At 34.4% G+C, this 12,724-nt stretch overlaps 1 protein-coding gene across 1 annotated transcript in view; it reads left to right on the plus strand.

Annotated features, from left to right (window-relative positions):
• The first annotated feature begins 4,251 nt into the window (after positions 1-4,251).
• LOC149211384 (protein PHLOEM PROTEIN 2-LIKE A8-like) overlaps positions 4,252-12,724 on the plus strand; it is a 43,668-nt gene continuing 35,195 nt past the window's right edge. The window contains exons 1-2 of the mRNA XM_089388378.1: positions 4,252-4,739; positions 5,187-5,259. Coding sequence (XP_089244504.1) covers positions 4,252-4,739; positions 5,187-5,259 — 561 coding nt within the window. The remainder of the gene's footprint in view (positions 4,740-5,186; positions 5,260-12,724) is intronic.

Below are 12,724 nucleotides of genomic sequence, written 5' to 3' on the forward strand. Positions count from 1 at the left end.
TCGTAGACCTTTTCAAAGGCCTGAAAGCCATTTTAACTTAGCTACAGTGACAAACCCTAGAATGACACCAATCTGCGTGAAGGCAGATCTGAACTATCAGAGTTTAAGAACCATTTATTACATGTTCCTCGATGTAGAAACCTGGTTCTAGCATCCCCTAATACTGCTTCGAGTGAGACTGCAACCTGCGCTAAGAAGGTTGTTGCTGAAAGGGCCAGTAGTTAGGATTTTTTTAGTTAACGCGTACAACTCTAAACCCAGGTCAAGTCTTCTTAAGCCAACAAATGGTTCCGTTGTCGGGACCGAGATCTATCTAAGAGATGGGCAATAAATGGTTCCCGATATTAAGTAGATTGATCGAAAATTTCACGCGTTCGTAGCTCAGGAGAAAAGGAGCCCTAAATTAACCAAGGACCAATAGTTGCAAATATTTTTGTACATTGATGAGACCAACGCATTCTTATGTTTCTTTCCTCAAGAACTATACAAGTGGTTTTCTAAATTAACCGATAGTCAAGGGACATGGAGGCTTGAAGGCCCTATAGTGTGGACTCCTGAATTAGTGGTACATCTGGAAGAACCATGTGGTACATAGCTCTGCGATACTGTGCACTCCACTCTCTAAAATGTGGAGTTTTGATGAAAACTTGGGCCAAGTTGGGATGTGCCAAACAATTATACAATTCACTAAGGAAAACCTAGAACCGAGTTGAAACCAAGTCAAGAGATCATCTTGTGGGATAGTCAGTAAACCAAGTGAGAAAACACAAGCCAAAATGCAAAAGATAAAGCTCAATCAAATCACAAGTTCCTAGGTCAATGTGATATGAGCTGCTAAAATTTAGGAGGGCGGCTCTAAAATGAAGCATAGGCAAAATTTTGGTGTGTGAATTTACAGGTTAAGTTCCTCAGACAGAACACCAAAGGACACCGCTCACACACAGATCACAGATCAATACACTAGTATTTTGACGTGGTTAAAACCCTCAAAGAGGGAAACAGTCCACAGCCTGAGCCAACACGGCCACTTCAGGAAATTTATTAATAAAAGAATGAAATTTTACATAAGCTTCTCTCATGAACAGTTAACCTACAAATGACCCTCCATGCTCTTTCAATAAAGACCATGGACCAATCGGGTGTTAAGCCACGGATCAAGTGTCGGTAATACCAAGGAGAGAATGAACCGTCGGATCACTACATATCGTGACCATCGGATTGTAAGTTACAAAATGTACATAGTAAAGAAACACACTTTACCTAACTCTATACTAGACCAAGTTATACTTAACTATTTCCTATGTGTCGGAATATCCTAACATTTGGAGGGAGGTTATACCCACTACAACACTGGTAAAGGTGGACACTCTTAAGAATGTTGGAGATCCATTGAAAAAATTTGTGAGCAATGAGAATTTTTCTTGGTGTAGAGAAACAATGAGCATTGCATCCTTGAACCAATGACTAAGCTCTCTTATGACCCCTAATATGGAAAAAAAACAACAAGTGGAAGAATGTTGGGTGTGTGTTATATTCTTTCCACATGTCATGGTGGACCCAATAATAGTTGGGCAAACCTAAGGATGGGGGGAAGACACAAAGATGGTAAGTGGACCTATCCATCATTTTACGCATAGTTTTCATGCATGGTTTTTGGGCACATTGATATTTTCCCACAGTATTTGTAGATTCGGTCAAGGGAACTACAATTATGTTCTAATCCAAGGTTAGTGGATTGGAGTTTAGCGCACACACACACGTGTGTGTGTATATATATATATATATATATATATATATATATATATATATATATATATATATATATATATATATATTGTAACATTGAAAGGAACATAATGAAAAATCAATGTGGTATACTTGATTTTGGGATCTAAGGAAAAATTCTATGTATATTTATTTTATGTTCTCGTCATTGTATATTTTTTCTGTTTTAAAATTCCGTTTGCAGGTAATTTCAGTAAAGGGTTAAAAATTTCATAGAACTAATCGGTTTCTTGGTTTGGTTGGAACTTACCAATAAAATTTGGCATTTATGTGTGTTGATTATGAACAATTTTCCATCCTTGATGAGACAATTTTGATTGGCTCCTTATATAAAGATTGCATCACACATATACATGTATGGAGTTTGAAATACCACCCGACATACATAAAGGGGAACTACATCTAGTTCTACTTTATCAATAAAATCAACATTGATAGCACATTAAATTTTGCAATATTTTTTCCTTCAACTCTGCATTCTTATTTACCCATCCCAATGGATATGGGCTTGGATGATCATGAACTTCCAATCCCAATTTTTTGACCAACTCTGCTGCAATTCGACTGCCATCTTTAGTCAAATAGAGTATCAATCTTTGTCTTCTTGACATATATCTTTATGTTGAAGAGTTTTGTCATTTCTTTTTCTTCTTGTCGTTCAAGGCTACTCATGTTCACCTCCTTCTATATTGACATACAAATGATCTTCTCATCCACAATTGAGTTTCTTTCAACTTGGTTGCTTGAATCGATGGACATGAGATTCTTCTTCTAAATATCTTTCTTTTTGCTATTTGGGTTAATCTCTCGATGCAACTTCTCACAGTTCTTCTTTGCATAGCCATAAGTGTTGCAGTGCTTGCAGGAATATTTGGACTCGTGTCTCGTGGTTGTTGTCTTCTTATATTTTTCCTCTTTCCACTTCTATTTCCCCTCCTTAGAAACGTCTTCTTGCTCCTTCTACTTTGATCTTGATTTCCCTTTCTTTAGGCCTATATTCTCTAAGTATTATACTGGTAGCAAGTCTCATCTATCAATTTAGACTTAAACAACTGCAAATTATTATATAAAGCCCCTAAAATCTCTTACTTTTGTAACATAAAACCAACCTTAGTGACACTTTAACTAAACAAAATTATAATTATCTTAAAACATTTATTTTAACATTTTTATATCCATTAAATTTTTTTTTTAAATTCCATCTGATTTGATACATTTTCTAAATCCAATGAACCAATTTCATAGATAAACTCGCATCATCATCACACCATTACCTACAATATAAATAAATATAACATATACTAAATATAATAAAATAGTGTTTGCCCTTTTGTTAAATCAAAGCCAAAACAAAAAAGTCATAACGTGATTCACACATATATAGGATTTGTATTTGTTAACGTGTTTATAGTAAACATGTCTTTTCGTCGACCATTTCATGCGTAAGGAATCTAAACCATCCTTTAAAACAGAACGCACTTAGTACGCACGCTATCTTAACAGATACAACAAGTCAATGAACATATACTGTGCATTAATTACTTAGTATGCAAGCTATCTTATCATATATTAATAATATAATTGCGGAAAGAATATATCATTATAATATATATGAGAGAATTGCGAAAGGAATCTCCTCTGTATACTAGTTGTATGTCAACGCATATATCATTATATGGGAGAGAATTGCGAAAAGAATCTGGAGACAAATTTACTGAGCGGAGGAATTGTTTTTATGCTAAAAAAAATAGTTGGAATTTAGGTAAAAATATTTTAACAAATTTTATAAAAATAGTGTTCAAATCATGTTTTTGAAAGTAGAAATAGATTCAGCACCATAAAAAGTCTGTAGGACACCATAAAAAATTTCTGGAACAACCAAAATCTTGAAGTTTGACAACTATAACCTAGATTTACAAAAATCCCTACCTCAAATGTTACAATTGTCAAACTTAAAACTTTTAGGTAAAGGGGAAATTTTTTTATAATGCTGAATCCATAACCACAACCACTTTTTGACAACTCCTAGGCCTTAATAGATTTCTCTTTTAATTATTATAAATTACAAATTTTTTATATTTTTAATTAAATTGTGATTTTTTAAATATGTGTTAATGTTTTGGAACATTAAAATTGTAACTCTCAAACAATAAGAAAACGAATTATAACTAATAAGAAAACTTATTATAACTGAGAATCTGTCAAATCTTGTAAACATATTTCTATTAATTATAAACTAATTTTAAAAAAAATACCAAATTCCAAACATAATTTCTACTTTATTGAAGAAATAAACCGTTTATAAAAAATTTAGGTCAACAGCGATCAATCGGTGCCACACAGTAACTTGTTTCTATATGAAAGGTAAAAAAAATTGTATATAAAAATATGGGAGAGAATACTAGCATCTCTTCTTCATTTTATGTTTGTTGCAGTATATCAATTTCATTTTCCTCACTCTCTTCAATGGCTTCCTCCTCCGCCGTTGCATCTCCCAATGACTTCTACCACGTATTCATCAATCATAGAGGTCCTGAGCTTAACAAAACCTTCGCCAGTCATCTATACCATCGCCTCTGCTCTGCACACAGTGGATTGAGAGTCTTTTTCGACAAGGAGGAAATGGAAGAGGGACACAACTTAACTTCTCACATAATCGACGCAATTACGAACGCCGCCCTCCATGTGGCACTTTTCTCCCCCCGATATGCTGACTCAGAATGGTGTCTCAAGGAGCTCGTTTACATGTTGGACTCCGGCGCTCCAATTATTCCTGTGTTTTACCATGTGGATCCAGCTGACCTTCGGTGGACGCACAGAGAAGGTAGAGTCTATACTCAGGGCCTGCGCAAACTGGAGTCGCGAAACAACTCCACCACTGTTCAGAAATGGAGAAGTGTTCTTTCTCGTGTTGCACACATTAGTGGATTACATCTCCAGGAGACATGTAACGGGTAAGAATTCTCCATCTTTTTCTTTTATGTTTGATTGTTGATTTAGGAATCTTCTAGAATTTTGCTATTAGGGAATATTCTGAGCTAAAGTAGATTGGGATGTAGACTAAGAATTTTTAGAATATGTTGGGATCTTATAAAAATCGGTAAAGTTATATAATTGAGTTTTCATTTCAGAATATTCCATAAATTCACAATCAACTATCAATATAAAATAGAAATAATTCAAGTAATTCAATTCATCTTTATTGAATCTCAAAAATATTCTGAAATCTACAATTATAAGATAGAAACCAACGAAGTAATTTAACTCAGCTTTATCGAATCTCCAAAATATTCTGAAATCTGCAATTCATTTATAGAATCTCCAAATTATTCTGGAATCTGCAATTCATTTACGTTGACATATTTTTAACCGCGTTTCTTTACGTTGATGTGAATATCCAGTGACGAGGGCTTGTTCGTGGAGAAGATTGTCCGACGTGTGTTGAAAGAGGTTAACAGTATTTCGTCCCAGCCGGTGAGTTTGTTTTCGTGTAGGATTTAAATATGCTGTGGCAAACCTGTTTCAAAGATTACCCCTCGTTTTTTACACAAACTCCGAACGTTTATATTCGGTTTTTAGATAAAAGGATAAGAACACCATAGATATTATGTTTCCAGATAATTATTTCACTTGATTTGTCCATTCGATTTTTTTTCCAGTCACAATCTATTGTGAAAACATCTTCACACTGTCACTTTGTTTCATGGCATCCTCTTTTACTGAATTTCTTAGTTACAATGTGAAAATATGCGCTACTTCTGTGGGTTATGATTAGTTGAAACTAACTTGCATTCAGAGAATATATACAGCACAGGTGAAGTGTTATTCCATTTTACTGGTTAAAAAGATTCATATTGCCAATTTGACAAAAAGCTCTCTTAAAAATATAAAATTATCATATTCTTCCGTATACCCCAATTGTTCCTCATTTAGTGAATAGAGTAATCCAATCCTACAGGGAACATGCTGTCGCATGCCAATCGATATACAGCAAATTGTTTGGGTTTTCCTTGTGACTAATGCGCCCATTAAAAAGTAAGTGTGAAGTTCCCAAGTTTTCGTCTTTCCCCAAACGTTCGTCTGTTTTGGAAATCAATAACAAAATTTAACATTACTTTAGAGCAGGGGTGACGGGGTTTTATCGTTTTCTACTATAAGATGGCTGTGAACGACACAATCGGATAAGTGATGGGATATATCCAGAAATTACGGGGATTACCATAAGAACAATTTGTTAGATGAATTGGCATTTTTTTGTTCAGTCCAAATAAATATCAGATAAAATAGTGATTACAACAGTTTGTTTAAGTTATATTTCTATATCAAAATTAGGAAAAAGACCATTATACATGGGTTCGCTAAATACTATAGACTTATTACAGATATTGCATCCAGTGTTACAAACTTTTTATAGGTCCTCATGATTATCTGCTAATACAGTCATCTGTTCGTAAAAAAGTATCTAATGCATCTCGTCATTAACCGTCGTCACATCATCAAAAATGATAATTATTAATTTAATGAAAAATATTGATCATACTACAAGATATCTATATGTTTTTCATTGATTACAGTACCTTGTTCAAAGGCAACAAAGTGAACCTTGCCTTAACTGTTATTCCTCTTTTTGAGAGGGATTCGGCAACCGATTTTTGTTCCCGGTACAAATACATATAGGAGATACGAAGAAAAGTTTTCTCTAGAGTTTGAATGCGTCTCATCCACGCTAATAGAATGAATGGATTGAAATGAGTAGAACCCTTTGCCCAATTTATGATTCTTTTTGAGTCCCCAGAAACCTCTATATCCTCAATTCCCAGCTATTTATTTAGTACATAGTAAGGTCCCCCACAGAGTATTTGTGCCCATTCTTCCTTCCTACTAGAATTGATAAAATGTGTTTTGTATGAAAATATAAGCCCCACATCTACACATTTTTTGATCACATGCCCCATTCAAAAATCCAACGAGCAACTCCCTTTAAATGTCTTTTAGTTGAATGTTTCTATTCTGATATTTCATTTTTTTGGCCCAAACTCCACAAAATATATAGCAATCTTAAAGACAATTCTCAAACAAAAGGCTTTTTGATGAAAGATCTTTCGATTCCTACACACCTCCAAATACCCCAAAATATGTAAAATCTTATGGTTGCATGCATCTTTTATGATACAAACCAAAATGAAAGGCATTCCTTAATTGAGCCCTTCTTCCAATTACCTTTAATGTTGATCAGATTCAATACCCTTCCCCCACTGCAATTGCAAAAGGACATAGCAAAAATAGGTGATGTGTGTCCTCCATAAATGTCATACATAATATGCAGATGCTCGGACCATAAAAACCCCCTTCGGTTAAATTATCCCACGAGACTACTTTGTTGTGGAGAACCAACAGCTAAAACATTTTAGTTTCATTGGAAAATCTAAGTATCAAGTCTTTTGATACCACATGAATCTATCAATTGTTGTTTCCATAGAAAAACTGGGGTGTATGTCTTTGATTGCAATCTCAACCATTTTATATAGGCCCACCCAACATATTTTATCCTTTGATTCAAAAAGAAATGCACCACATTGATTTAACCAGTAAGTGTACTCCCTCTATTCTATCACACAGGAACTTGAAAACCCTCATTTCTCCGTTGACAACCACAATCGAGTAGCAAAGTGGGTGTTTAGGCCAACAAGAACCTGATAAATATAAAACATACCTAATCCATGTTGAAGACTAACAACAATTAATCTTAATAATGTAATTATTTGAGTAAATCTATTTTATAGTTGAGTCGATTTTGTAACAATAGGAAGTTACGGAACGAAATATCCCATATTAATTAATGATTCCTTGAGAAGCTTGATGTACATTGGAGAGTCATTTTTTGAACTGGAGTAATAAGAATTCCAGTCCCTTATCTAGTGGAGGTTTCCTTGACACACTATCAAGGTTTTACCAAGTAAATTTCTTGTGTATGTTTATGTGATTCAGTTTCTCTTTTAAACTGCATTTTTTCTTCCTTACTTATGTTTTTAAAGGGCTCAAATAAAACCAAATAGTATTAGAGCGAGGTTATGAGGACCATGAGGAAGTTGTAAGGAAAAATTTTAAAGTTAGAGAGTCGTCAATTTTTAGTTACACGGCGAGTGATTAGAGAAAACCGCCCCTTGTTGAGGTTTGACAAGGTCGTTCATTGAAGTTAGGTAGGGGTCGTTAGAAGAAGGCCACACAAGTAAGCGAAGTCGGTCAAACAGAAGTCGTGTAATATCGAAGTCGTGTAATATCTAATTCGGGGCCACGAGGTTGGTTTCAAAACACAAAAGAGGCATTCCTGGAACCCACAAATCTAGAGCCATCGACTCGAGTTGTTGCTGACTGAAAAATAAATCCGAGAAGGAGAGCCACCGTTGTTGGTTGAAGAGCAGAGCCGTCGATCGGAGATGGAAAGCCGCCGCTTTTATGAAGGAGAATCGCCTATGTCAATGGAACTGCAACCTATAAGTTGAGTCTCCTCCACAGAACAAAATGAATCATTGTCAGTCAATGCAAAGCCAGAAATAAGTCAAAGGAGTAGTGTCAGACGCTTGTGCAGAAGAGTTTTGAGCAGTCAGGTTCAGAAATTTTTGCACATGGGTATTCCCTAACACATTTTTTTTTTTTTTTTTTACAGAAGTTGAAAATTTTTTTGACAAAAAGAAGTAGGGTTAACTTAATAAAAACCCTAAGAATTTTTATTCGTTTTGTGAGGGAAAATAAAAGTTTTGAGAAGAATTGTTGAAAATAGTTTTAGGGGTTTATGAAGTTTTTTCTTTAACTATTTGAAGAATTTTTTGTAAAGGAGTTCATTTGTTTTCACTCTACCAAAAAGAGAGTGGGTTTATTAAATCAATATCGGTTATTCTGGAAAAGATAATCAGAATTTTCCTAAGAAGGTTACAAGCTTATAGGTCAAAATGGAGTGCTGAAAATTTCAAATGGTGCTCTGGTTGTGAGGCAACAATTGTATCTGAGAAGGTAGAAGAAGATAATCGCCTATGGCATCAACGACTGAGTCACATAAGTGAGAAGGGCCTTTAGGTATTGATGAATAACAAATTTCTTGCTAATTTGAAATCATTGAGTTTGGATTTTTGCAAATATTGTGTATATGGCAGACAACTTAAACAGAAATTTAAAACCAAAAGTCATAACAGTAAAGGAATTTTTGACTATATTCATTCTGATCTTGGGAGACAATATCCTATTATATCTTATGGAGGTTCATTATACTTCTTAACATTTAGTGATAATTACTCCAGGAAAGTCTAGGCCTACATGTTGAAAAGAAAACCTAATGTTTTTAATGTTTCAAAACAATTTAAAGCTATGTTGAAAAAGAAAACAGGAAAATCAATTAAATGTTTAAGAACTAACAATGGCATTGAATTTATTTCCTTAGAATTTGAACAATATTATAAGGATGAAGGGATTGTTAGACATAAAATTGATGTATATACTCCTAAGCAAAATTGCATTGCTAAACACATGAATCAGACTCTTATGGAGAGAACCAGAAGAATGATCAACAATGCTAACCTATAGAAGAAGTTGTGGGTAGAAGAAGTATCCACTACTTGTTATTTGGTAAACAGATCAGTTGCCATTAATTATAAAATTCCTAAATAATTTTGGTCAGGTGACTCTTGTGAATATTCACATCTAAGAATTTTTTTTTGCGATGCCTATGCTCTTATTCCAAAGAATAAATGTTATAAGTTAGACCCAAAAGAAATATTTTATGTCTTTGTTGGGTATGACTATGCGGTGAAAGGGTACAGGTTGTGGGATCCTTCTTCACGTAAGATAATAATTAGTAGAGATGTAACATTTCATGAATCTTCTCTACTAAAATTGGACATTGAAAATTTTGAACTGGAATAGGTATCGTCACATCAGCAAATTTAGTTGGAGGCTAAATCATTTTCAGAAAGTTGAAAGGAAGAATATTCTTCTGAAGAATATTCTTCTGAAGAAAAAGGTGAGGAAGATGTAAAGGAAATTGTAGAAGTTCAGGAACTAGTTCAACAACCAAACAGTCTAAGGAGGTCTACAAGGGAGAGAAGAACACCCAAAAGGTATGAAGATCATGCTTCATCTATTGCATTGATTACTGAATATGGGGAACCTTCTTGTTATCTGGAAGAAGTGGATGATGCAGATAGAGAAATGTGGAAAAAAGACTATGGACGAAGAAATGTATTCCTTAGCCAAGAAAAAAACATGGGATCTTGTAGAACTTCCTGAAGGGAGAAGTGTTTTCAGATGAAAATGGGTCTTCAAATTGAAGCAGAATGTTGATAGAAGTATCGAAAGGTATAAGGCAAGGTTGGTAGCAAAAGGGTATTCTCAAGTTGAAGGTATTGAATTTCATGATATCTTTTCACGAGTCATCAAACGTGTTTCTATTCACATTGTGTTAGCACTAACTACATTGCTTGACCTTGAGTTAGAACAATTAGATGTTAAAACAAATTTTCTTCATGGAGATTGGATGAAGATATTTATATGGAACAACCAAAAGGTTTTGTACAAGGTCGCAACAAAAGATTAATTTACAAGCTCAATAAATAATTTTATGGCTTGAGGTAGTTTTCGAGGCAATGTTACAAAAAGTATGACTCCTTCATGGTAAGCCAGAACTTTACTAGAAGTGAGTATGATCATTGTGTGTACCTTAAAAGTTTCAATGGCATATTAATTATCTTGGTCTTATATGTTGATGATATGCTCATTGAAAGAAAAATCATGGAAGAGATCAATATGTTAAAGGCTCAACTTTCTAGGACATTTTATATGAAGGATCTTGGAGCAGAACAACATATTTTGGGCATGGAGATACACAAAGAGATAAAAAATGGAATGCTTTGGTTATCATAGCATAAGTATGTGGAGAAAGCACTTGAAAAGTTTGGTATGAATGATGTGAAACCTGTCAATGTTTGATTAGCTTCCCATTTTAAGCTTTCTTCAAGTTTGAGTCCTAGAATTGATGAAGAAAAGAAGTACAAGTCTCGTGTACCATATGCAAATGCATTATGAAAATTAATGTATGCGATGGTATCTACAAGACCTGACATTTTACAAGCAGTTGGAGTTGTCAGCAAGTTCATGGAAACTCCAGGAGAAGAACTTTGACGAGTAGTGAAATGGGTGCTTCAATATTTGAGAGGCACAAGTGACCATTATATAACATTTAATGGTAGTGAAGGTTAAGTCTGCATGTTAGGTCCCTATACTATTAGTGAAACCCCCTTATTGTATTATTGTGCCCATATAGTCCCCATGATGCTATTATTGTGCCCCATAGAAGCCAACTATTTTTATTCTTGTGCCCCTACAATAGTATTGTTATGTAGGCTCTGATTGTATTGACACCCTTTAGACTCTTACATATAGAAAGGAGGTCTTGTCATTTGTATCATCCAAGAATTGTTCATTTGTGTAATGTAAAGGAGGTTTTCCCCTCGAAGAGGTTTCTTTGAAGTCGTTGATCTATATTTTCTTCTATTTTGTGAGCTGGTTGCATAACATTTGGTATCAAAGGTTTGGATTATAGGGATTCACTACTTCAAATAGATCATCGTGGAATTTTCTCTATAACATTTTTTCTATGAAGTTTCAGAAGCTAAAATTAAAACCCATTTGAGCTAAAATCTTGCTGAACCTTAGGCCCAAATGTCAAATTTTCTTTTGCTATATTGTTGGAGATATATACTAAGAAAGTTAGGATTTTTGGAGGCTCCCAAATTATATCACAAATAGGAGACATGAGGAACATCATCATAACATTCTCTCTGAGCATCAGATTAAAATTTCTTAAACTATTACAAAAAGAGGACAGACTTTTATTTTCTTTGTATCATTGCTAGGTTTGAAGGTTGAAACAGTGACACATGACACTTCGTACAAGTTCGCTCTATTGAACTAGTCTATAATCAGGCTAACGTGGGATATTTAGAATTATTCTTTCGTAGATAATCCAATCTTGATTAGACTTGTGGGGATTGAACGAGGACTCAGAGGGCTACCACAAGGCAAAATTTCAGACCTTGAAGATCCGAAATTACAGAGATACAATAGATTCAATATCGAGCTCCTACAAAGTGAAAAAATGTGTGTAGTCTTTTTAAAATTTTGCACAAGTTTGGTTTCAAAAAATATTTTGAAGTAATTCAAAGGGCATAGTGAATCAAAATTATCATTAATTTAGGCCCTGAAGAAATAAAATGGAAACACCTAGTAAGAAACCTGAAAGCTCTATCATGACTCATGAAGAAGAGGAAGAAATGTAACATGATATATCAAAATTAAGAGACCAAGTACAACAAATTTCACTCTCACAAAAAGTAACAGAAGCTAAGATGGACGGTTTAAAGAAAGGCGTGGAAGCTAATATGAATGGCGTGGAAGCTAAGATGAATGAAATGGAAGATAAGATTGATGGTGTGGAATCTAAGATGGATGGTTTAGAAGTAAACATTGAAGATTTGAACAAAGACATCGAAGGTTTGAAAGGAGGTTTGGCAAAGTTTCTTCAACATATGCTTCCTAATGGCGAAAAGGTAGTAGAGGAAACTCATGATGAGAAAAAAAGAAGCGTTAATCACGATTCCATAGAATCTAATTTTGGATGGAAGACCCACCATGTTCCAAAGATCGATATGAGGAATTTTGATGGCAAGGATCACGTAACATGGATACTACAGATGGAGCAATATTTCGATCAACTTAATGTGCAAAACACACAAAAGGTACGCATTGCGAATTTATATTTAGAACCCAATTAATTTGTATGCTATCGATGGCCTTTCTCTCATAAACAAATTGTCACTTGGTCAATTTTTTATGGAGGAAATTATAGCACATTATGAGGATACAAAAAGCAACACCTTCTTTAGCCAAT

Source organism: Pinus tabuliformis, chromosome 1_1 (assembly GCF_031772625.1).
Source record: "Pinus tabuliformis cultivar Carrire ecotype Pingquan chromosome 1_1, CPIR1, whole genome shotgun sequence".
NCBI classification, from domain to species: Eukaryota; Viridiplantae; Streptophyta; class Pinopsida; order Pinales; family Pinaceae; genus Pinus; species Pinus tabuliformis.